Source organism: Oncorhynchus kisutch, linkage group LG6, assembly GCF_002021735.2.
Source record: "Oncorhynchus kisutch isolate 150728-3 linkage group LG6, Okis_V2, whole genome shotgun sequence".
NCBI classification, from domain to species: Eukaryota; Metazoa; Chordata; class Actinopteri; order Salmoniformes; family Salmonidae; genus Oncorhynchus; species Oncorhynchus kisutch.
This window is the reverse complement of record NC_034179.2, coordinates 67,169,627-67,195,490: the sequence shown is the minus strand read 5'-3', so window position 1 is coordinate 67,195,490 and position 25,864 is coordinate 67,169,627. Positions and strand designations below refer to the sequence as shown.

General features: G+C 40.4%; 3 protein-coding genes across 3 annotated transcripts; all 3 read left to right on the top strand.

The window, feature by feature from the left end:
• The first annotated feature begins 3,662 nt into the window (after positions 1-3,662).
• On the top strand, positions 3,663-11,094 carry LOC109893250 (homeobox protein Hox-B9a). The gene is made up of 2 exons (XM_020486375.2): positions 3,663-4,300; positions 7,602-11,094. The coding sequence occupies exons 1-2, from the start codon at positions 3,787-3,789 to the stop codon at positions 7,835-7,837; spliced, it is 750 nt and encodes a 249-aa protein (XP_020341964.1). The 5' UTR covers positions 3,663-3,786; the 3' UTR covers positions 7,838-11,094.
• A 4,820-nt stretch (positions 11,095-15,914) lies between these two features.
• Positions 15,915-18,618, top strand: LOC109893248 (homeobox protein Hox-B8a). Its single transcript, XM_020486374.2, has 2 exons — positions 15,915-16,791; positions 17,522-18,618. The coding sequence occupies exons 1-2, from the start codon at positions 16,368-16,370 to the stop codon at positions 17,833-17,835; spliced, it is 738 nt and encodes a 245-aa protein (XP_020341963.1). The 5' UTR covers positions 15,915-16,367; the 3' UTR covers positions 17,836-18,618.
• A 559-nt stretch (positions 18,619-19,177) lies between these two features.
• On the top strand, positions 19,178-25,128 carry LOC109893247 (homeobox protein Hox-B7a-like). The gene is made up of 2 exons (XM_020486373.2): positions 19,178-20,190; positions 24,246-25,128. The coding sequence occupies exons 1-2, from the start codon at positions 19,779-19,781 to the stop codon at positions 24,503-24,505; spliced, it is 672 nt and encodes a 223-aa protein (XP_020341962.1). The 5' UTR covers positions 19,178-19,778; the 3' UTR covers positions 24,506-25,128.
• The last annotated feature ends 736 nt before the right edge of the window (positions 25,129-25,864 follow it).

Here is a 25,864-nt window from a genome sequence, read left to right as displayed (position 1 = left end):
TATAGACTATTGTGTAGGCAGGTGACACAAAATCTCAATTTAACCATTTTAAATTCAGGCTGTAACAAAATAAAATGTGGAAAAAGTAAAGGGGTGTAAATACTTTTTGAAGGCAATTTCCGAAGGTACATCTTCATCTATAACCCAAGGGTTACCATGAATGTTACCACAGGAATGTCTCTGTTGGGGATATGACTGTTACACATGAATGGCTGATACACTTTCTCTTGTTTGTTTTGATGATTTCATGGGAAAGAGTATATACTTTTTGGACTGGTACAAAGAGCGAGGCCCTCGGGGGTGTGTGTGTGAGTTCTGTGTTGTGTGTGTGTTTGAGAGAGAGAGATCTGTCATCATGAAACCTAACAACTTCATTAACTTGGTCTGAAGGCGGATTCTTACACGTTCAATGGCAATGAATTTAAAACAGGTTAGGCCCTATCTGCCTTTGCATTCTGCATTTCAGTTGGCATTGAAGCCTATTATCTACTTCCCCAGAGTTAGATTAACTCATGGATACTATTTGTATGTCTCTGCATACATTATGAAGGAAGTTAGAGGTAGTTTCGCGAGCCAATGCTAACTAGCGCTAGCACAATGACTGAAAGTCTATGGTTTCGAGTAGCATACTAGCAGTTACTATAGACTTCCAGTCATTGTGCTAATGCTAGTTACCAATTGCACTAACACTAGATAGCAAATTCCTTCAAATTGAACTAATTGCATTAGTTAATCTGCCATTGGGGAAGTAGATAAAGGGTTTCATTGCCAAAATCCTGAAGTATCCCCTTAAGGCTTATCCAGAGGGGGCTCACAGAAAGAGTATGTACATGTCAGAACGGTCATTGACAGACATAGTGTGTTTGTATGCAGTCATGTCAAACTTTCAAACTTCCACATCTGTAATATTATTTCAGCAAAATATTCACGAAAACACGACCCTTATTTAGACGCTAGCTGAAAAGGCTAAAGGCATTTGCACTTCAACTACAACTTCATGATACTGCGTTATATAAATATAAATATATATATATATTGTCATTATATTTTATCTGATCAGGATAGATAATGCAGTCCAATATCTTAAAGGCTGGTACTTTACATACCACAGAAATGTAACGCTGATTTATTGTGTCTAGTTATTGCTCAAATGTGTAGGTTACTGTTTACTGCTTTAGGCTAGTAGTAACAATCCCCGAAAGAACTGCTGACTGCATACTTTTTAGCATATAGGCTAATATTAGCTGCATGCTACACTAATGCTGAAGCTTCTACTACTAACCTATATAGGCCTACTGCTGCTACTGCTTGCTTCATATATGGCACCCCGTAAGGTTCTATATAGAATACAATTGGTTACATATAGATCCTTGTATGGAATGGAACCCAAGAGTTCTATATGGAACCTTACGGGGGTTCTACATATAAGCTTTAGTGGTGCCATGTATGAAGCAAGCAATAGAACCCTTTTTGGTTCTATCCAGAACCTTTTTCTACGAGTGTAGGCTACTCACAAAACGTATTTGATTAGCTCTCTTGTGCGGAAATCCACTTAAGAGACTTTATGAGTGTCTTTAAACAGTTATAAAGAACCTGAGCATAATCATAAGGTATCATTTAACTTCCACGTCACTAGTGTTGCCCATAGCTTTGGAGAGGCTATATGATAGCTGTTATAACTCCTGCCAATATCAGGTTTCTTATTGAAAAGTGAGGGCCTCTGTAGAAATAAATATCTGATGATGAATCATAAGTTTGGATAAATATGTTTAAGTTGATTGAACCATTTTGTGTTATCAAATCCTTATTATTGTAACTTGTAGGCCTATCTGCTTACCAATGATTACATTTTGTTACGATTTCTGTATTTCTCAATTTACCATGTTAAATTGTATTTGCCAATATGTATTATCAAAATAAATTAAGAATAGTCTGAGTCTAATTTGTGTACATTTTTATGCTCAATGCATTATAGTCTACAACAATTAATTAAACGTTTCTCTTGACATTTTTTTAAACATTTCGTGCGGTTTGCAGATAATGCTTTCAATGTTTACTACTCCAATGTATCTAATTAAATTGTTGGCACTTTGCTCAGCGGGTATTTGGTGGAGTTCGTTAATTAAATGATCACTGCTACATTCAAGCCAGTGGAAGGCAACATGCAATGCTGTTTTTTATTTAACCTTTATTTAACTAGGCAAGTCAGTTAAGAACATATTCTTATTCACAATGACGGCCTAGGAACAGTGGATTAACTGCCTTGTTCGGGGGCAGAACGACAGATTTGTACCTTATCAGCTCGAGGATTCGATCTAGCAACCTTTCGGTTACTGGCCCAAAGTTATGTAGTGAAAAACATTCAAATCACTTTAAATATGAGTCTCATCTACCCAATACACCCTTTCGCATGTTTTCGTGTTTTGCAATTATCCTATACTTTTAACATAACAGCTGTTAGGCTATTTAGTGCTCAATAAATCTGCAGATATGTTCGAGCGCAAACACAAGGCAAAGTTTTATCAGCAGTAGGTATTTCTATATTGCTGTTCTTTTTGCGCTTGATATAAGTTATTCTGAAGCTGAAATGCATTAGTTGCTAGCACCTGAGCCAGTGGAAGGCAGAGAGAGCAGTGAAGGCCGAGGCCAAAGCTTTGACCCGCTTGAATGTGACAAGTCATGCACAATACGTAAATATGAACTGTCTCCAAAACCGTTAACTTACGAGTCTTCTTTGCTTTCCCCTGTATCAGTAAAATGGTTATCTTCCGCTGGGTTTTAGAATATCCTGGTGTAGTCTCATTAGTCTCATTTCTTCCGTGTTTACTTTTTGTGTCTGAGTGTGAAGTGAGCGTTTTTGTCAGTGGCAGGAATGCTACAGCAGAGTCGTTTACGGTCCCCGCCACAGGCGATATATCAGGTCTATAAAAATCAAAGCTGCCTGATGTAGCATTTTATTATAGTATTAAACGACCAAAAAAGTTCAAGTAGTTTATTCTATAAAGACAGGGGATTGGCACGCAGTAGTGTTTAATGCGCTCGTTAAGAAACATGACTGTTAATCTGCCAATAAAGCATGAACATAGACATTTCCTACACCAGAGGAAACTCAGACGGAAGTTTGAAGAAAACAAACTAATAAAGGTCTAAAACCTGAAGATTTGAAACATAAAACGTGATAGGCAAGAGAGATGCATTTGATTTGATTTGACATCCAGAGATGAAAGCGATAGAGAAATAATGGCGCCTTAATAGTATTGTGATGTTACTTTGATTCTGATGCTGTATTGGGCATTCATACACGTAATATATTGGATAAGGCTTATTGTATTCAATGGCCTTGTTCCATAAAACGCATGCATGTATCAGTTTGATTAAGAAAATAATGTGGTCGCTTATTTGTCGTCCATTGTTTCCAATATGCATTTATAATATCCTTGGGATCCATAATTTAACTGGATATTTCTACGACAGCCTATAGATACCCACATATATATGGACGCACTCCCATTTTGCATATTGCATAAACAAGACAATTTATTTAGAGAGGAAAATATGTACAGTGCTAGGAGAGGTGCAGCCCCTTGGCGGATTGATTTACGCCCCATTGACGCTTTATCAGGGTCGTGAAAAAAGTCTGACCAATCATTTCGCTCCGAGCGCACAGCCCCAGCAACCCAGCTCTACTTTGTTCGTGCGCTCGTTGAAGGGGAGTCGCGTAAAAAAAACGACTTCTGTCCTACATGTTTTGAATTCAATGAACCGTGTTTTGTATAATGTCCGAGAATGTCAATTTCTGGAACTCTGAGCAACTATTATGTGGACTCTATAATAAGTCACGAGAGCGAAGATCCGACTTCAGCCAGGTTTTCCAATGTACAGTATTCAAACTCCAGGCAACCGGGGGGACATGGTGAGCATCCCGAATTTCCCTCTTGTAGCTTCCAGCCTAAACCTCCAGTTTTTAGCTCGTCCTGGAGCCCTTTCAGCCCCCATGCCTCCAATGGCTTACCAGCGGTTTACCATCCATACATCCCGACTCAGCCCGTGCCTTCCACCGACACCCGATACATACGCACTTGGCTCGACTGCGCTCCGCGCTCGGAGTCCCTCCCCGGGCAGGGACAGGTCAAGATGGAGCCGCTACTGGGACACCTCGGGGAACCCCCCAAAATCGGTGGACACGAGTACATTTTGGAATCCTCTTCGGCAAGAGAGATGAATTCCAGCCAGGGCTCCGGATTCGAGGACAATAAGGATATTTGTGAAGTTAGCGAAGACAAAGACGGGCCAGATCAAAGTAAGTTATAAAACGAGGAAGTGAACAGTCTGTAAAGCTTTTAATGCGGTCATAAAACAGGAACAAAGAGATTGCGAGTCATAGAGGCTCACTACCAAATATGGTTCCCGTAGTGTGCGTCTAACCTACTATGTATGTTTACGTTAGAATTATTATCATACATTTATACATACATCTGGTCAAGGTATGGATGATACTCTGTTTTGGATTAGTGCGACATTTCACGTGCGCGGTTTTCTGCGCTGACCTGCCTTAGTTTTGGGGACCAACTGGTAGTGAATATAATTTTACTGCAGCCCTTTTCACACTGAGTTGTGTAAGTTTTGGCACACAGCCTCTGAGAACAGGTTCTCTGCGCTCAATTGCACTTTAGTGCCGTTCATTTTCTCAGCAGCTTGTTTTAATCCAGTAATAACTGAACAACACCTCTAGAAAAACGTCCCTCTATTGAACTATGTGCCAAGAGTCTATCCAATGCAGAATTAGAAGTTACCAGAGAAAGGCCCTCTTAACTCTAGTCAATATTTGAGTGTAAATATCCTCTCTAAGGGGAAACGTGTTTTTATTTAATTCACGTCTGATGGCAGTAGTCTATTTATAGACGTTTAATGTCGTTTAGAAGGTGGAGTGTGGGGGATTGGGCTATATGTTCGTTTCTTCAATTATTATTTTGGCAAAGAAACCGCATTGACGACATTTTCTGGAAAGCAAGTTTTATTGATGCCTTTGGGACTGTTGAGTGGGCAATAGTTTCTCTTTAACACCAGAAAAAGAATCTGAAACATTTTCCAAGTGAGACTCTCAGTTGTTGTTTTTTTTACTAGTAGACTCATTTGTCTGAGCTATATGACATTATGTGGAGGATGTCGGTCACTACTCTCAGTTGACTCACTGTTCTAGCCATGCCTATGGTTGCCTTGACAGAATAAAAATAATTTTCTGTCCTTTACCAACACTGCATCATAAGATCAGGCTGGCTATTAATCAGGCCTGGAGCCGAGCCGGAGTAGAAACCTATTTATGTGTGCTACTCTGCAAAGCACGGTCTTGTTGAAATAGGCTGTGCGTGCTCGCCCGGTAACGTTTTGGTGCACCGGGAAACAGAGATATACCATAAATATAGGCTATCTGAGGCATAACCTTAATTGGATGGGTCAAGGTTCTGACTGATGTTCATTTTCGAGTAGCATGGACTGACGGTGGAGACGAACATTGATTTTAATCCACAAAATGCGTTCACGCAAACGTGAACTCTCTAATGGATGGTGCGCAACAGAATTCCCCTTTGTGTTGTCCTGGGCGGCATTCCAGAATAAATACGTGCAAAGGCAATGAAGTTGGGAATTACACGTCCCTCTTTGTGCTAGCAGCGGCTCGTGAGTGAAAAAAGTTATTGCCCCAGAAGTTTATTAAGTTATAAGACCAGCCAACATCACTATTAATTGTTGTATGTGGGCTCCCTGGGACAGTTCGGGGAAAAAAATATATAGAATACGATGCAACCTTATCGTAGCGAAATGCAATAACGAATCTCTCTTGGCATATACGAAAGGTCAATTTCTCAGACTATTAAGGTAAAATTGCAAAGAGACATGATGGTATTATAACGGTCTGTAGCCATTATGTGTTTCCATCCCAACATTCGTCACAAATCAGACCCCCACCCCATGATTATCCAGCGACAATACCCTCTTAAACTTGCATTGTTGCAGATCATGTCTTTGAGCTGTCTCATAAGTATTTAGATGGCACACCTCTATCTCCGACGTGTCCGCCGGCAACGGATAGGTTTACAGGGTTATCAATCATCCCCGGGGGGTTATTTCCTTTCATGATAAAAATAGGATTGCATCATACGATTTAGGATATTGGAGACCGTTGATGTGGTATTAAAGTGCGTATCTAGGGGCATGGGCCGATTGGATTTCCCTACATTGGTTACATGTATGTAGCCTAGGAGAAATGGTCATCGGCTTCAATGAGCCCAGATTTTTTTTTATCTGTAGAAATGCCCAGATCCATTGGCCACAGCTATAACCCTTCACATATCCATACGCGTTAAGGGATAGCACTGGATGGTTTGTCATGGAGTGACAGGAAAAGCCCTGTCTTTGCACGGGATGAATGACACTAGGTGATTATGTACTTGGGGAATGCGAAGCACCACTTTGCGTGTCACAAAGCCCACTTCTACCTCTAGTGCCCCGGAACAGGTATTGGTGTCCACTTGCAGATGCAATCGTTCCAATGCCATGCCTGGGAGATTTATATCCCCACTGCCTTTTGAGTAATCACGATATTCTCAGTTTAAGCTTTTCAAGGCCGTTTGAATGCCATGGTAGCCCAACATGCAGGCTCTACACAGTGCTGTTATACAAAAAGCAACTGAGAAGAAATGTAGATGGGCCTACATGAAAATACATAGCATGCATTCCCGAGAAAGCCACCAGAGAGGAGAGGCGTCTCCACGGAGACAGCAAGAAATGTTTCCCCTGGAACATTTCCCATAAAAAGGAGATCATCCACTTTCCAAAGCAACCGCATTTGAGGGGGACTGCATTTTTGTTTGGGTTAGCCTCTGTTGCTCACTATACGTCTCTCATAGTTCGAATGCTTTTGGCTCTGTTGGGGGAGGATCGCTTCTCCTCATAAGGATGCTGCGCTTTCTTCCCTAATTGCATTCGGCTGAGGCCTGCTAACCAAGCTGAAGGGTGGAGTGCATTGCAATGATTGGAGGTTTTGACCAACAACAACAAAAACACTACGGGATACGGATAATCATAGTTTACGAGATAACATCACATTCCAAGTGTTCCATCCATGTAGAGTGCACTTCTCACAAACAGGGTGATTTTCAAGGTCTAGTGGGGTGAGGAACACGAGGACCTTTTCCATTCTCTTTGTGTTTCCCATGTATGATATTGTTACGGTAACGTGAAAAGACACCTTTGCGGTCCAGGAAGTACTTTCATGGTAAACATGTACAGTGAGGAACTACCTGTCCTCTAAACCCATTTACAAGACCCATCAAGGTCACCTTCGGCCTGAGGGGAGGTGAGGAACTACTTTCCTCTCTCCTCTACTCCATTACATTACCGAACACTGTTCCATTTGGAGCAATATGAGACTTGGCTTTTGATATCACTTTAACTCAATTATGTATAGCATTGGCATGGAAATCTTGTTAGTACGCACGCATGTTTGTATTTAGTTATGTTATTAGGCTTGCTAGTCTCGGGCCTATTCTGGTCTGTGTTTGTTTGACATTTACTAAAGGTGTCTGTCTGACTTTCCCTTGTAGATGACCCCTCTGCCAACTGGTTGCATGCCCGGTCTTCCAGGAAGAAGCGGTGCCCTTACACGAAATACCAAACCCTCGAGCTCGAGAAAGAGTTCCTCTTCAACATGTACCTCACCCGGGACAGAAGGCATGAGGTAGCACGCTCGCTGAACTTGACCGAGAGACAAGTCAAAATATGGTTCCAAAACCGACGGATGAAAATGAAGAAAATGAATAAGGACCAACCCAAGGATTAAGAAAATAAGGGAGTTATATTAAAAACACCACCATCACAAAGAGTCATACATGGACTGTCATGGGTAAAGTGGGGGTGCAGGAAGCTTGTTTTTATTATTTTCCATATCGATGTGAAAAACACCCTCTGATATTATAGAAGCGCAGACCAGTAGAGAAAACTCTTATGGTCCTTTGTAGCTGAGTTGGTATAGCATGGCGCTTGTGACGCCAGGGAAGTGGGTTTGTTTCCCGGGACCACCCCTTACATAAAATGGATGCACGCATGACTGTAAGTGCTTTGGATAAAAGCGTCTGCTAAATAGCATATATTACATTATATAGTAGAAAGGAGGGTGGATTCACGCGGCTCTTTCTCAAGCACTACTTTTATCACTTATTTATTGCTTTACGCATGACACCAACGCTTCATCAGGAGAGGCATGGAAGTGCTGAAACGTCGGTTCCGTGTGGTCATTAATACATAAGAGAAACGGTTGTAGTTAAAGGGAGTGTGCGACCTGCATTTATTCTTATCTTTTAGTTTTTTCGCTCCATTCCTCTCTTCAGCTCCATAGATGCGCCGGACATAACTGGTCTTTCACGAAAAATACATTATTGTATTATTCGAGCAGCAGTTCCCCCAGCTCAGTCGCCCGAATTATGTTATATTGTAAATCGATTAATAAGCTAGTGTAAAGGGGTTGGCCTAGTATTATTATTATTATTATTATTATTATTAGTGTATTATTTATAATTCCTTGTAGAGTCACATCCCCCAGAGCCCCTTTGACTGGCTCGTATTTAGTAAAATATCAGGGTTCCATGTATTTGTTGTAATCCCTTTAAATACTAACTCAACAGGTATGTGCACACTCTTATATGTATCTCTTTTTTCTACATGTGCATCATTTTACCTTCAAGTTCCTTGTGCGTAAAAGTGCGTAATAACCTAATAAGGGTTTCATATGGAAAGGTCTATGGCATAGCTCTCCAACCCTGTTCATGGAGAGGTACTCTCCTGTAGGTTTTCACTACAACTCCAGTTGTAACTAACCTGATTCAGCTTATCAACCAGCTAAATATTAGAATCGGGTACGGTAGATGAGGGTTGGAGTGAAAAGCTACAGGACAGTAGCTCTCCAGGAACAGGGTTGGAAAACCCTGGTCTATGGGGTATTTATCCTTTAACATTTCCTTGCGGCCAATGTTACTATTTCGTTGTGTAATTGCTAAAAACATAACTTAAAGAGTTTAAGCCGCTACTGAGAGTAAATATTTTAGACTACTTTGATGTGGAAATTAATCAGGAATACGTGTTTTCGGGTAGATAGCGCGACATGGTATATTTCCTCGAAGCATAATATGCAACATGCTAGTTCACATTCAATATGGAACCTTGTTCGTGATTGGGATTAAGCCTAGTTTTATATAGTTCGGTCTGCCAATATAAGGTCAGCAGACCCATTGGCCTGTAGCCAACTTGCATTCATCTAATGACTGTGCATTCTAACAGTGGAACGTTTTTAAACATTTACGTGGAAATGAAAGGGCCTTCAATAACCCGGCCGTTTACACTCTCTCTCGTTTTGATATATGCCATAAAAAGATTTACTCATATGCGCTTAAATACAGGATATAACATCCGTCGAAGAAAAACAAGCCTACATTGTCTAAGAATAAAAATGTTTACATTGTTAGCGCATGCCTAATATCATAATGAAATGTAATTTATTTCTTTACGTTTGTGTGTTTTGAAAATGAAATCTATTTGAAGAAAAACAGTTTTTGGATGGTAATATTTCTAATTGATTGTAAATAGACCTAGGTGAATAACCTCGATTGTTTTAATTGGAATGAGTTGCATATGTTAAAAATTGGTGTTTTGGGAAATGACATCGGAGTTGAATGAGCAGAAGTCATTTTTCCAGTTTTAGATATTGTTTACATGTTCTTGTCCAGAATGTATTGAGCGTTAATTGATTTAACCGTGTTGTCGATACAATAAGGAATGATGTAATTATTTGGTGTACATGTATGTTTGTTTGTTTGTTTGTGGGAGTACATACAAACATCCTGGGAAACTCTTATGATGCATTTTCAGTGAGATATGAAATGGGTGGCGTTTCTGGAGTCGCGCGCATGGCTGTCCTTCATTCTGAATATTAAGGAGCATTAGACCCTATTGTCTCTCCATGCGCTCGAGCCTCGCAGCTTTCATTATAGAGGCCTTCAGGTCATCTCAGTTGGACTCTTCATTTTTAATAACAACAACGCTGTAAGCACCGGCTCCAGAAACTACTAACCCCCTCTCAGTCTTTTTTTTATATCACATTAACCTCTTGTGTCTCTCATGTAAATTGTATTCAGTCCTGTGTTGTTTATCTGTGAGATAGCACTGCTGATGTTGGATTCGTATTAAAAAATAGTTTACATTAGAACAATGTCTCGGCACTTTTTTTTACTGCTATTGATAACTTAATGGAATTGATATGAGATTAAAATGAAAATAAAGCAATTGTATTTATGATAGACAATTCATTTTAGACAGTGAGAAGGTCTCGAGAGTGCGCAAAATAGGGCGCATAATCGCCTTCTCTGCGTGTGAGTGAGAACAAAACAAGTTTGAGCCTTTTCATATTTCCAAATTCATTTCATCTTTTAGGAGGAGCATGTGTTCAAAATATGTCTCGTTCGCCGGAGCATTTGTCTTGAATTGTACTTGAGGGAAAGGAGTCACTTTGGCCAAGTGTACACATGGTTCCCTGAAGAAGATAGCCCTAGACCCTAGCATCCATTAAGATGACCCTATGGCAATGTTTATCTTGAAGTCTTCATCTCATACGTTTATGAAAATTAAAAGTTTTGGTTATGTGTATTTAAAACGTGCCACTCTGGGTAGAACCCGAGAAGGGGTTAGGGAAGGACGTGGAATGAAACAAATCGGCTGTGCTGTATTGTGCGTGGAAAATACTAATCATGAGGCCTGTGACACATGACTAGTGAGGTAGGTTATGATTCTAAGGCCCATGTTCCCTTTTTTCCAAAGATGAACGCAAAGAAAACTGTATGATTTTTGAATGCGTCTTTCCAAAAAATGGCATGCCCAGCAAATGCCCAACCCTTTGCATAACGAGTCCATGCATTATATTGAACTAAAAAGCAGTCTATTCATGAACTTGGATTAAATAGTTTTATAGATATTGCGCATATTTTGGTACAATGTGGTGCATAATGGTACAATTCATACCCTATAACCTTCTGTAACATCCTATAATAAACTATTATGCTAAATGTTTCATTGATTTATTTTCAGAAATGGAAAATAACAACATGGGCGCGGAACTCTGGAAACTGAATATAGGCTACATGAGGTTGAATGCACAATAACATTGTTGGGTGTTATTCTCTGAATCCCTGCAGCCTGTAGTAATTAAAATATATATTGAAGTTCGGGCCAACCAGAACTACTGGCTTGCAGATGTGCAACTGAGACATTGAAGTTTTTTGCGTCGCCAAGCATATGTGAATAAAAGGCCTATTTCTTCTTAAGTGGGCTAGGGGGTCAGTATTGGTTATTACGGCTCTGTACCACCCAATCCTGGGCCTGTTATGGTATTTTTCAAGAGGAAACAAACAGCAAAGAGGATGTGGGCTTTCGTTTGGGGAGGAGGAGATGGGGAAGCCGACTGTCATAAAAGAGAGAAAGAAAATTCAATGCGGTGTGCCGCAATAAAATAATATGACTGCAATAAAACTTTATAGGGTATAAATTTCTGAAGGTTAAGAACTAAACGGCTGTAAAGCAAACACCGGGAGAATGAAAAGTTTCAAGTCCTCCTTAATAACTGTTTCGAGGTGTCGTGGGGTAGGCCTAAACCACGTTCTAGACTGGGGATTTACGTTGTTCCATTGCGTTTTGTCGTTTATTGTTTGCTGCGTTTGTTGTTTACGGATTCCGGGGGGGGGGGGGGGGGGGCTTGCGTGGCGAGGTCTGGACTTCCAGATGAACCGCCGGAGTCCAGTGTTCTCGCAGCCTCCCTTTGTTTCACTTCCGAGCGCATCCTGGCCGCCCTACAGCAGTGCCATAAAACGCCACAAAAAGATTCTGCGAGACGTCTGACATAGGGGAACCTTAATCTGTATACAACCTCGCGCCCAGGCTAGGCTGGCCATTTTGTGGCAGAACTTTACATTGATCTGTCATGGAATAGGTTATAATAGGTGGTCAGTGTGCAGCTCTCTTACTTTTTAAAGCTCTGTTTTCCCATGTTCTCAGTTTGTAATTCTGTTGTATGACAGTATGATCAGATTTTGCAGACATTCATTGAGTAAAAAGGCAATCTCCTGGATAGAGTAAATAAAATGTATCATGGCAATTTTATCATATGCCAGATTGTCATACCAAATCTGAAATTACTATGATCGTTGCAACCTCTTTTTGACAATCATTACCACTCGTCACTATTTGCTACCACTATGAGGCCTACAATTAGCCTAACTCTACGACACTTTTCAAAGAAAATACCAGAAATATAGGCTACAATTAGGCCAAACAATAATAACCAGAGATGAACGAATAGTAATAAGTCAAATGTATACTATACTGTCTCTAAATGTCTTTGGCATTTAAATCTCTGCAAGCTACACTTCTCAAATATGTGCATAGTCAATGAATGTTTCTATTCATACAGATTTGTATTGTAATCAAGTTTTAACATTTTTTTTTTTTTTTGGTTGACAGGTGAAACAAAAACCAAAAACCAACAGAAATGACATAAATGCCCACCCCTCCGCTTCCAACCCACAGGACCTGCTTACATAAGTACACATATTAAAAATCATGACTTTATGCTGCCAAGTGTTGTAGTCCATAAGTTAATATTCTCTACTTTTGCACCATGTAGTCGAGAGATCATATGAACAAATGTTCCAGGAGTACCCTGGGGGCAGAGAATACAGACAGGGGTTGAGTTTGTCTTCATCTGGGAGGATTTTTTGGAGTCGCATAACTCATATGGGCTAAATGAATATTATATTGTCTCTAAATTGCTTTGACTTCTCAATCACGGCAAGCTAGACTTCCCAAATATGTGCGTAGTCAATGAGTGTTTCTATTCACATTGTTGATTATGTTTTTCCATCAACTTTGGCAAAAGTATGGAAATTATAATTTCCTAGCATGAGCTTGAGTCAATGTTCTTAAAATAAATATTCGGATAATTCTTATTTTCGAATATGGTTGAAGTATAATTTACCCTCGTGTTTACACGTCATTCGTTTGAGAAATAATTAATAACCTCACTTGCCATATGATTACAAAGTTACATAAATATTTTAACATGTTCGTGTTTAGATTTTTTTTCCTTACAGCATCTCAAATTATATGTTTCATTTGTTGTCTGCATATTATCAAATGCAAGGTATGCTTTCTACTAGGTAGATAGCTCATAGTGTAAAAACTTAAATGAAAAACATGTGTTCTATTATTTTCCACAATATGTAGGCCAATGTACGGCAGCTAATTATTTCTTACAAAAATACGTTTATAGGCTACATATAGATATTCCTCAATTGATAATGTGTTGTCAATTAAATAGACCTACATAATTACCAATTTTTAGCTAAATTAATTCAATCTAGACGGCATTAGGCCTGTGTATAGACTAACATGTCTTCAGACAGTCTTCAGACTCAACCAGAGGAACAGCCCTTGTAGCCTATATGTTTTTTTTGTTTTTTTCGAAATAAGGCCTATACTCTCACTGTTTAGTTGTGAAATACCTTCATTATGTGGGTGTATGTGTCCTGTTTTATAGAATCATAAACTGGTAATAATCTGAAATCCCTGCGGCACACCTAAAAACGGCCTCTTGATGGCGATGTTGGTCCACGAAAGAAAGCCTCCACTGTGTTGTCCGCCTATGCGGAAGTCCTTAGAAAACTCAGACATGCCACTTACACCACCTAAACGTGGGCCAAGAGAGCCTCTTGAAGAGATTTTGAATGGCGGCAAGAAGATTAATATAGGCCTATATGTTGCTCCTATATTATGGTAAGATTTCAAATAAAGGCCTATGTATTTGGATAGTGAAATAGAAGCGCATTGACAATGATTTTAACTATTTGCTTGCTTCTTCAGAAATGTTATTAGCCTAGAAATAATTTATTTGCCCTAAAGCACTTATATAGAGGGCACAGCTCTTCTGAGAAGATTATATAGCCTACTAATTTTAAGTAATTTATCTTCTGTTGGTTTAAAGTTGTTGTCCATGACTTTAAGGAATAATTATTCAAATCAACCGAATGTTGTGAAGGTTTTTATGATTTATTGTTATTCGACTGCAATATGTTAAACTTCGTAGTACAACTATTATATTCATTATTTTTGATCGAAAAACGCTGTTCATATTGATGTTTTTCATAATGTAACGAAACTCGTGCTGTAAATCGTCATACTAGATGTAAAATGCCGCTAAATTGGGTTCAACTCTACATTGGTAACGCTTTAGCGCTGTGAAATATGTTTGAATTTACATTAGAACCCCCTGATATGTAAAGGATAACAGTTCATTCAGTGTAGCTAATTTGAAAGTTCGTTATAATTCTAATATATAGCTAATTGGTTTGGGTTAGAACCTTTATTACAATTGCAGGACACTCCTTAACGTAACCTATCGTGAATGCACATGCTATACAATATGAACATGGCAGACAAATTGTCCTACTGTAAATTGGACATTCACATGACATATCTTTTATAGTTTTCCAAATACACGGTCTTCATTCAGTTCTTCAGGTCTCCTTTGTCAATAATATGTTTTAAAAATGGCAACGCTTACATTTGACAGTAGCCTAGCAGGGCTAATACTTGCATACGCACACTAGGAATAAAATAATGCACATAAAATATATATATTTTTTGTCACTTCATTTCAACAATCTTGAACATATAGGCCTGTATCTTACATAATATCGGAAAACTGCATAACGCAAGAATAACAAAAAGTTACAATTCGTTTGGCTCCTACACTACAATGTAAGTCATATATCGGCTAATATAGCCTAACTAAGAAATGTTATCATAATCTTAATTATCTAGGCTAGTTGTCCTAATACTAGAACTCTGAATAAATGCTTGAAGACACTCCTCCTTGGCTTCATTTAGTAAATGCAAACTACGCTCAGCCTATTTCTTAAACCAATCACGTATAGACAGGTCTATATTCTCTTTAAAACAGATTTTAGTCCCAATCCTAACAATATTTTCGTTTTTATGAGGTCATTAACGAACACAACCTTTCCACAAATTGTCCCCTCGTTAGTTATTCCAGAAAATACGTCTAGGGGTTAAAATATCAGCTTCTATAATGACAGTCCGTATGGAAAACACAACTAAAATGACAATGAAATACTTGAATATTTCTGTATCGGTGAAATTGCTCCAAGTGAAGCATTTATGGCTTTGGTCGTGGAACCTCATAAAATCCTAACAGCTTTTTTGATGCTAGGTGTAAACAACAAACAGCCTCAGCGTTTATTGCATTTTATAGTTTGTTAAACCATTTACAACCACTTTCTCCATTATACCACGAGTGGCGCGCCTTCCAGACATCACATCTTTATGAATATCATATTTATAAAAATACGATAATCAAAATGTTAAATCTGACTACCTCATTTGTTCTCAACAAGCCTCAGACGCTGGTGCCGGGGCTTTGACAAGTTGTTTTAGAACTGCAATTACATTTATAGGACTTGTTAAAACTGATACCAATTACATCGTGTACTTTCACAATTTGCCAGGGCGACCCTGACATTTTCGAAAAAGAGAAACCCACCTCGTTAGAATTTAGAAATGAATGAGTAGGCTATATGTGCATCCCTTTAGGTTGACCATTAGCCAGCCTACATGCTAAAAATCAATCTCTTTAAGAGAGGTTTTTAGAGTGGGTACGTTGGGGTGGGGGGGGTGCTCTGTATTTGATCTGATGCGAAGCGGCAGATTTCTCATTAACTTACCCGCTTGAATATATTAATGCGCATATTCTCCCCTCCTCTCTCCCTCGACCCCCCTCTCTTTCCCTTAGTCCCTTGCTCCCTCTCCGCCTCTCTCCCTTTCTCTTTTTCTCCCTTTTTCATTCTCTCACTCCTTCCATATCAGAAGCCCGCAGAGCAGAGCAGTGTCCGTGTGGGATGCGAGAAGCCAATGAGATGAGGACCCGATAATAGATGCAAATTATCGTGAAAAGACACCGCAAAATATGAAACAACTCATTTGCAGCGGAGTAAATCACAGAAAACTGTTTGTGAACTGGCACCTCATACCGGAATTGTGATGCAGGAGCATTTCAGTGGAGACGATTTTATGGAATCGGCATGATTGTGGCTTCGGCTTTTTAGATTGGGTGTTTTGAAATACAACATTAGTCCATATAGTGCGAACTAGCTCGGGTTCTTTTTTTTTTTACCCAAGAACTCGTCAATTGCCTTCCTCTCGAGCGCTTGAGTCTTTATAATCACAAACAACAACAAAACCAACAACAACAAAAGATGAGTTCATATTTTGTCAACTCTCTCTTCTCCAAATACAAGAGTGGAGACTCTTTACGTCCCAATTATTACGAGTGCGGGTTTGCGCAGGACCTTGGGAGTAGACCCACAGTAGTGTATGGACCAGGCACTGGAGCAACTTTCCAACATCCCCCTCAAATCCAGGAATTTTACCACCACGGCGCGTCCACGCTCTCCAGTGCCCCTTACCAACAGAGTCCCTGCGCCGTAACATGCCATGGCGAGCCGGGCAACTTCTACGGGTACGACGCTCTCCAGAGGCAAACCCTTTTTGGACCCCAGGACGCGGATTTAGTCCAGTACAACGACTGCAAGCTAGCGGCTGGTGGCATCGGGGACGAGACGGAGAGCACTGAACAGAGCCCCTCTCCAACGCAGTTATTCCCGTGGATGAGACCGCAATGTAAGTCAGAGCTAAAACTGAAACACTGCTTGTCGGTATGCATAAAAAGAGGGAAAGGGATAAAATGTTAAACCTTACACCATCCGCAAGTAGGGCTGAGGTACATTTCCTGTGTTTAAAAGGAGAGAGACAGTGCTTTTATGGTTTTATGGTGTCCAAAACTTGCGAATCACTTTACAGTTTAATGACCCCGCCATATACAAGAGAGAGGGGAATAGAGAGGAGAGCAAAGCTTTTCTCTCCATGTGCGAGCTGGCCCGCAGCTGATTCTCTTACTTCTCACCCCGGTTAAAGTTTTACTACTCGCTTTTACGACTTACAGTGGTCTCTGGGATTATTTCGCTACAAGGTGGCCATTTCCCACAGGTTAGGCGCTTTATAGCTTCACCTAATGCATTGAGTAGCCTATGTGTGGGCGTCGGACATGATTTACTTTGGATTTTACTTCATATCCTATGAATGTGTGGACATTGAACATCCAATCATTTGAATTGTATTGCAGTGCTGATAAGTCACTTCAAGTCAATCTAGGTTTAAATAACCTTGGGGATATAAAAACGAGTGGATTTTATAATTGATAGCTTCACTCTGTAGGCCGAAAGACAATAACAATTGCGTATGGGGATATTGGGGATGGAGATAAGAGAATCGTATTTGTGAACTTGTATAGGCTATTCGTAATGGCTATTTCTATGTGTTCCTCAAACATGTCCCCTCATTTTGCCAACAGCTGCCGGACGAAGGCGAGGCCGACAGACCTACAGCCGTTACCAGACACTGGAGCTAGAGAAAGAGTTCCTATTCAACCCCTACCTGACCCGCAAGCGGCGAATCGAGGTATCGCACGCCCTGGGACTGACCGAGAGACAGGTCAAAATCTGGTTTCAGAACAGGAGGATGAAATGGAAAAAGGAAAACAACAAGGACAAGTTCCCCAGCAGTAAGACAGAGCAGGAAGAGATCGAGAAGGAGAAACGACAGAAGGAGCAGGGCGCGGGGACACACTCGTCCGGGGAAGACTGCGACAAAGCCAAGCAAATGTAAGCTATAGGGAGACTGGGGGGTCAAAATCAGCACCGCGGAAAAGGCAGCGAGAGCGATAAGGAAAGAGGAGCCAGCATGTGGTTTTGTCTCGGAACATGGCAGTCTTTGGCTAGTCGTTCACGGTTTGATTCAATCGATGGGAAAGTCTCCTGATGGTGACAAAGGACAGGACCATTCACATTGTGGTTGTTGGGAGACAAAACGAAACATTTGAACGGGAAATTAAGCATTTGTACTTTTTATCTGATGTTGGAAAGTATTATTGTGTTAAAAATAGCGTCCTTTCTTTGTGGAACATTTATCGTGAAAAAAACAAACATTTTTATTGTTAGAATTTTGACATTAACAATTATCTTGGCAGCTGTATAGTTTTTAAGTTAAATTGTGCAATTTTTACTGTTCTCACTTCAATGTTATGATGACGTAGAGAATAATGAATTCCAACAACATGAAACTGCCTATTTATGCTGTAGGCTATCCTCTTTTTACACTTGTCCTTCCTTAGTTCGTTTTGATTGATGGTATTTTGTTGTCTTCCTTATTTGGGTAAGCATGCGCACAGTGCAAAAAAAATTAAAATGAATAAAAACACAATGGAAATAAAAAAGGATGTCATGTGACCCCTCGTTTAAACAGAATGTGTAATCTAGGCTACTCGTGAATTAGTTTATGGGGACTTGATGATACGCTTTATTGTTCTTCATCACTTTGTTCTATTGTCTAAACCTGGAAACGGCGGAAGACAGAGGACACAATAAAGTTTACAAGCGAGGATCTGTGACATCATTGCTGTTCTCTGCTTAATTTCCTCTCAAGGTGTGAATCCCAATAGCCACCGTCACCACACAGACTGACTCAGCCAATTAGTAATCTCACCCAAAATGACACAAGTGCATCAAAACCTTCACCAAACCAATAACTATTTATGGATACTGGGTGCATACATCTAACCATGTAGGATGACGCATGGTCAGAATTGTGTCGTACATGTTCAATCTCCACACAATGTTGACATAGATAAAGCCGTGGCATGTGGAACCACACTGTAAAGGCTGGCTAAATCATATGACCCACTTCAGAAGAAAACGTGATGATATTTCACTTCCAATAACAGTCACATTTATGTTAGGTTTTATTGGAGAAAGGAAAGAAAAAAAGGTGCATAAGAGCACCTGTGCGCCAGGTGAATCCTGTCAAACACTGCGATAGGGTGGTAAGTGGCACGAGGCGACTCGAGACAGCTCCTGGCCCCCCTGTTCCGTAAAAGCAAAAGTGCTTGTGTTGTCCAGAGCTTCTCTGTTGTGCTGGAGATGGTTGCTGTCGACAGAGGGATGCTCGAAAGCAGAAATTCTTCCAGAACGGGCCCGAGTGGGCACCACTAGTCCACGGACAAAGTTCAGGCTGCGTGCGCAGAGACCAGGATAACAGACAGAGGAACTTACTGAGAGATCCCACCGCTGACAAGGATAAGTAAAATCAATATGGAAACAAATAGGTTTTTCTTATTTGTGTGGTAGCTAACGAGAAGTCGAGGACATTTTAAGATCTGTCTGTATACATTCATTTGGATATTTGTAAGGATCAGGCCTTTTTATCATTGTGCAACGCGCCGGGTGATTACATCATATATTCTATTGACCATCGATTTGTTTGTGTTCTAGTTAGTTCCTTGATTGGAGGTAGGCCTACCGTTCGGCGTACAGTGAATAGACTGAAGTATTTTATTTGTATGGTCAGTGGTGCACTTTTTTTCCACATTAGCTGAGCTTGTAGGAAGCCCTGTTGTTATTGGATGAGTTTGTATCACATGGCCCTCGTCACGTGGCCCCTGAGGAAAAAGGGGTGATTTTTGGTGTAAATCTAGACTGTAATTCTGTAATATATCACAGTACCTCGTAAAACCGACACTAAAACCTCCCGGCCTACAAATCACCGGTCAAATTATGAGTTCATTGTATTATGCGAACGCTTTGTTTTCCAAATATCAAGCTGCAAGTTCAGTTTTTCCAAGTGGGGTCTTTCCCGAGCAAACTTCTTGCGCCTTTGCGTCCAGTTCACCAGGCGCCAGCAGATATGTCTCGGGCTCCGGCGGCGCAGGCTTCTCCTCCTCTTCCTCCACACTGTCGGGACTGTACAATAACGCAGGGAACATGCCCACCCAAACCCGAAGCATGTATCCCTCTGCATATGGGCTGGGCACCGGCTCTCTGAACATGCACTGCTCCCACTTTGAACACCCCGACCTCTCCATGATTTGCTCCGGTGGTGACCCGTCCAAAGTGTCCAGCTGCGGTAAGGCGGAGCAGAGACAGAACGAGGACAGTTTACGGATCTACCCCTGGATGAGAAGCTCAGGTACGTGAGCTTAAAATGTATGTTTTCAAAAGAAGAGGAAGGGAGAAAGGAATGGGGCTTTGCTCCCACCTAATAATTGCGCTAAACGGTCTAAACAGTGTGGTTGCGAAGTGGCCAGAGCGACTTCCTGAACTATGCTTTACACCGCTTTGCCTGCGCAGATCTTTTATTGCTATACGACCTCAATAAAACCATAATTTAAGACATCTGAATATTCATTAGGCGGTATTGTGTTAAAACAGAGAGAGGGGGCGTTGGATTATTTTACTCCGTCCTCGGGTAGAAAGAAATAGCCTTTTTAGGCTATTCCATCACTTTCTGTTGTCACTTTCTGCATGATTTCCTGGTCCCTGCCCTGTGTTCACTGGCTTATATTAGTATCGCAGAAATGCCTCCGAATGTCGCAAACACCCTAAATAATACGATGCTAATAGTTGGTTAGCTCTTGGTTTGCGATGTTAGGTTGTGTTGTTTTGTTATAGAAACGCCATTGTCTAACATTCGGAACTGGCTTGTTGAATAGTTTCAGTGGGCCTTACAGCTGCCTACTGCCCACCCAGCAAACAAGGAAATCTAGTCTGAGAAAATGATGCTCACAAAATAGCAATTCATGTTACGCCACTGTTAGATTAAGTGTACTGTCAAATAATGTGTGTATGTGTGTGTAGATGTAAGTGGCTGTGTAGCTGTGGTATATGTCTGTGCGCGCGCCTGCCTGTGTTTGTGAGGTGTGCGTTTTACGCACTCAAGGAGGCTGAACAATTACACACCATCAAGGAACAACAACTTTCAGTGCGCGCGGCTCAAGTGAAAAAGTGTCTGACAACTTTTTGTCTAATGATTTTCAGTAACCTCTCAAGGCCTTGGCTACTACTACCACAAACTTCCTATCAGTCAATTGTCAATTTAGTGCTCCCTTCTCTTGTTAGCCTCTGGCGTAAAACGTATAACATCATAAATCGTTTTGAAAATGATACGTCCTCATTAGCAGGGCTTTTGACATTTACTAGCAGGTATTCGTTGCCACACGTTTTCTCATAAATTTACACTCGTCGTGTAAGTTGGGTGTAAGCTATTTATGTCCTTGTGTGAAATATGCGTACTTGAAAAAAAATCCTCATGGAAGCGTGCTCATGCCTGGCATGTCTGACTCTCTTTGCCAGCCTACCGCTTGCTAATTTGGTTATAGGAGCCACCAACTGACTTTGAAAACCTAATTTAGATATTCAAGTGTCATTTAATGAGGCACCTGGTATGAAGAAATACGCTTCATTGGTGTTTGCAATGGCTAAGACTATTCATACACAAATAAATATAACAAATCAAGACATTGCTCAAGTTGACTAGGTAGACACAGTGACAGGTAGTCTCTCTCTCTCTCTCTCTCTCTCACACACACACACACACACACACACACACACACACACACACACACACACACACACACACACACACACACACACACACACACACACACACACACACACACACACACACACACACACACACACAGTCTTGTACAGCTAACCTTGTGGGGGGACACAATTCACTCCCATTCAAAATCCTATTTTCCCTAATCCCTAGACCTAAACCTAACCCATACTCTTACCCCAACCCTAATCTTAACCTTAACCCTAACCTTAACCTTAACCCTAACCTTAACTAAAAAAAAACTCACCTTAACCCTAAACCTAACCCTAGCTTCTAACCCTAACACTAACCCTAGCTCCTAACCCGTAACATAATTCTAACTTTAACCCTAAACCCCCTAGAAATAGCATTTGACCTCGTGGGGACTAACAAAATGTCCCCAGTTGGTCAACTTTTTGTTTGTTTACTAATCTTTTGAGGACTTCTGGTCCACACAGATGCACACACAAACACACACACACACAAACAATCTTTCAATGAGACTTGCTAAAAAAAATATTTTCCTGACATGTTCACCGGCGTGGCATGGCCTAACAATGAATGTATGTAATTTAATTTAGATGAGTTGTTTAACTAGCCTATATGAGTGTGATGTTTCAGCCTAACAAAGCAAATATTTGGTCTGGAAATACACCCACTTCCCTATAACTTATTCTCAAGCAAATGTCACTTTATAAATAATACCCTTATCAAATATAGTTTATAGATAGTAACCCCCCCCCCCCCACACACACACACACACACTTTCAATGTCTTATACACTGGGACGGGTGTGTAGTAGACTATGCGCGAGCGTACTAGAGGGCCTCTGAGAGCACAATGCTCGCCCTTGTTAAAACTCCTGACAAAACTGCGATTCACGGAGAAGAATTCCAGCCAAGCCGTTTCTCTCTGCTGAAACACAAATCACTGAGGACACCATAGGAGAGAAAAATATAATCAATATGAACACCCCCCCCCCCCTCTCTCTCTCCCTCTCTCGCTCTCTCTCTTTCCCTCCCTCTCCCCTTCCTCGGCGGGCTCCCCAGACCTCCAAACCTCCTCCTGTCTCATTTCGAGCCAGTTTCACCCAGAATGTGACACGTCGCCAGAGAGGAAATGAGAACCACACCAGTGACCACGTCGTGCAATAAAACCCCACAGTGCAGCAGCTCAGCTCAGACTCCATTAGATGTCTGCCTTGAGCGGAAACGGGAGGAGACCCGTCCCATTCGCATCGTATGCGGAACTTTTGGAAGTAAAACCCCTTGTGTATGTCAACAGGGAGTGATCTTGTTTTTCTCCTCGCTTATATGCCATCGAGGTTTATTCGAGAAGGCCCTACGCCCCATTACGAGATAGGGGTTCTGTTGTGTGGTGGAGGTTATGTTGTTGAGCACATCAAAACTCCCATTTCTGTTCCAAGGCAATGGAATGTTAGGTATTTTGTGCGAAAGGGAAATGCATGAATACACAGCTGAGCATTTTCAGCTGGATTTTATGGTTTTATAGCCTACTTGTATTTGAATGATACGGAATGATACTGTATATCAGTCCATATAGCATTACAGAGTTATATTAATTGCACCATGAATGTCAATGAAAAGTAAGTGGCGCTAAGTTCGTTTAGATACTTTACAAAATATAATGTATTATGCATATGATGGAATAGGAAACCTATAGATTACCTAAGATGGTAATACTAAGCATGTAAAGGCCTATAGTATCTCATTACAAATATTGCTTATATATTACTTTTCTTTTCTTATTATTTTCATGAAACGTTGCTGGATTCCAGGGCAAAATGACACTAAGGATTTGTGGTAGGCCTATAGCTATACAGTCAACGCTATCTGACCAAGAATACCAATGGAGAAAAAAAACACAGTTCTGATAAAGTATCACTTATCAGAAATGTGTTTTTTTTTCATTGGTATTCTTGGTCAGATAGCGTTGACTGTATAGCTATTGTATAGCTGTTTACTAGAATTCCGTAACAAAATAACAGTGTGGAGATTACTATCACTTCCGTTCAGGCCTATACATCCGCTTCCCTCTTACTACCCCACGGTTATACCTACGGGGATTGTAAAACTGTTTACTGTACACTCTTAAAATTAGTAGTGGGAACAGCTCGTTAAATGTAACTTTTAGGTGTTTATATTTGCTCTGCAAGTCGTGTTTACAACATAGGCCACTACTGAGGTAGCACAACAGATGCACTACATTTGGCCCAGCTAGATTCAGAAATGTAATTATTTCCAAACTATGACAAAGATTTTCCCAGTTGCCTTTTAACCTCTGAGAAGATAGTAAATAATAACAATATCCTCTCCACAACTAATCCTTCGAATCATATCATCTTCAGAAATATAACTCAATTGTTGCATTTATTCAGCAAATATCACAACGTTTCCTTCCACTGCACTTATGGTTTCCATGCACGTTTATCAAAGCTTTGTTAAGCTATAGCCTATATGCCTACTCTTTCACAAGAACAAAAAAACAGATTCGATCTAGATAGCGCATTCGATTTCATTTAATTTTTTACTATTTCAGTTTGCTGAGGAAAAAATAAAATATGTTTCCGCTCGATTTCTGTCTGTTCGGTGTTCTCACGCAAGCTCTGACTCTTTTATATACAGGTGCAGACAGGAAGCGAGGTCGACAGACGTACACGCGTTACCAGACGCTGGAGCTTGAGAAGGAGTTCCACTTCAATCGCTACCTGACCCGCCGAAGACGCATAGAGATCGCACACGCGCTGTGTCTGACGGAGAGGCAGATCAAAATCTGGTTCCAGAACCGGAGGATGAAGTGGAAGAAGGAGAACAAGACGCCTGGCCGGAGCTCCCCTGCAGCCGAACCGCCGGGGGGCGAGGAGGACGAGGATGAAGACCAGTAGCGACGGTGAATGGACGGTGAAAAGACTAATGAGCACTACATGAGACTGATATTATATTAAAACCGTAGGGGAAAACCGTGTCCCCCCTATTCTTACACTGAGTTAAATATACAATACTACCTATAAGATTAATGATTAAAGTAGCCTATAGCCACGTCTTGTTTTGTTAAAAGTACAGTGAAATTGTATAAAGAAAAAAAATAGTATGATTTCTAAGCGATACTAAATAAGCTATTGTTGCTTAAATGTTGATTTAGGTAAATATTGTCTAGTTCTTTGGCATAGACCATAATATTGCAAAACTCTGGTTAGGAAAACTAGCCTGTATGCGAGAAAAGGGATCGGCTTTGCAGCAGTTTGGCAACTCTAAGGTCATCCTTGTTGTTATATTTTCATTCTCTGTCATCTTGTGATCTTCTGGATGTATATTTTATGACTTGTTGTAAGGGATTTTAACCCTATGTCAAATGATTTTACGTATTTTGTTTCTATTCTTGAGATGTTGGCCTACAGTGGACCACGATATGTAGGAATTTGTATAATTTCGTGTTGTGAGGAACTATGTGTTATTCAATTGCACAAGTGTTCTGTCAATAAAGGAAAAAGTAATTCATTACAAATTATTTTAGTTGTTTATTTATCTTGGATTGGGTGTGTGCTACATTCCTAAATGCTTAGGCCCTGCATGTTTGTAATACATGGGCATATGCGATGGGCGATGGCCTATCGAGGAGGCTTAGGCTATTTGTTGAATCAGAAATAATATTCTTATCGAATATTAAAAAAGAAAAAGACAAACGTTAATATGTATGATGGTTCAATGACTAGGCCTAGGCTACATGTACAGCTGTAGGTGATATTTCTTAAATGAATTTCACCAAATGAGCCTACATTAAGCATTTTGTTTAACAAGACCTGTGAAAGCATAATACTATCCACAATTTTATCCGCCCATTATCACATTTTGTTGATAGTAGGCTAGCCTTCCACTGACAGGCTAGTCTGGTCAAATAAATAAATAGGCCTATTCATGTGTAGGCCTAATAGCAAAGTGTTATCATTTTCATTTAATATTATTTTGAATCTATGTTTATAAAGACAAGGTAGCCTAACCTGTTTCATTTCTAATGCAGCCCAATGTTTAATATTAATAATAATAGGGATACTGGCATTGCTATGAACAGCCTGTCAGTATCATGATTTCGATCCTGTTTAGTTTATTGATGCAAGCGTTTGAATTATTTTGAATATTTAGTTGAGTGGTATATATTTTAGGCTAACCTATGGATGTTAATTATACCCGTTTGCCCTGGAATTGTTGGCTATAGTCTCTGCCTTGGTTCTGTGCATACAACACTG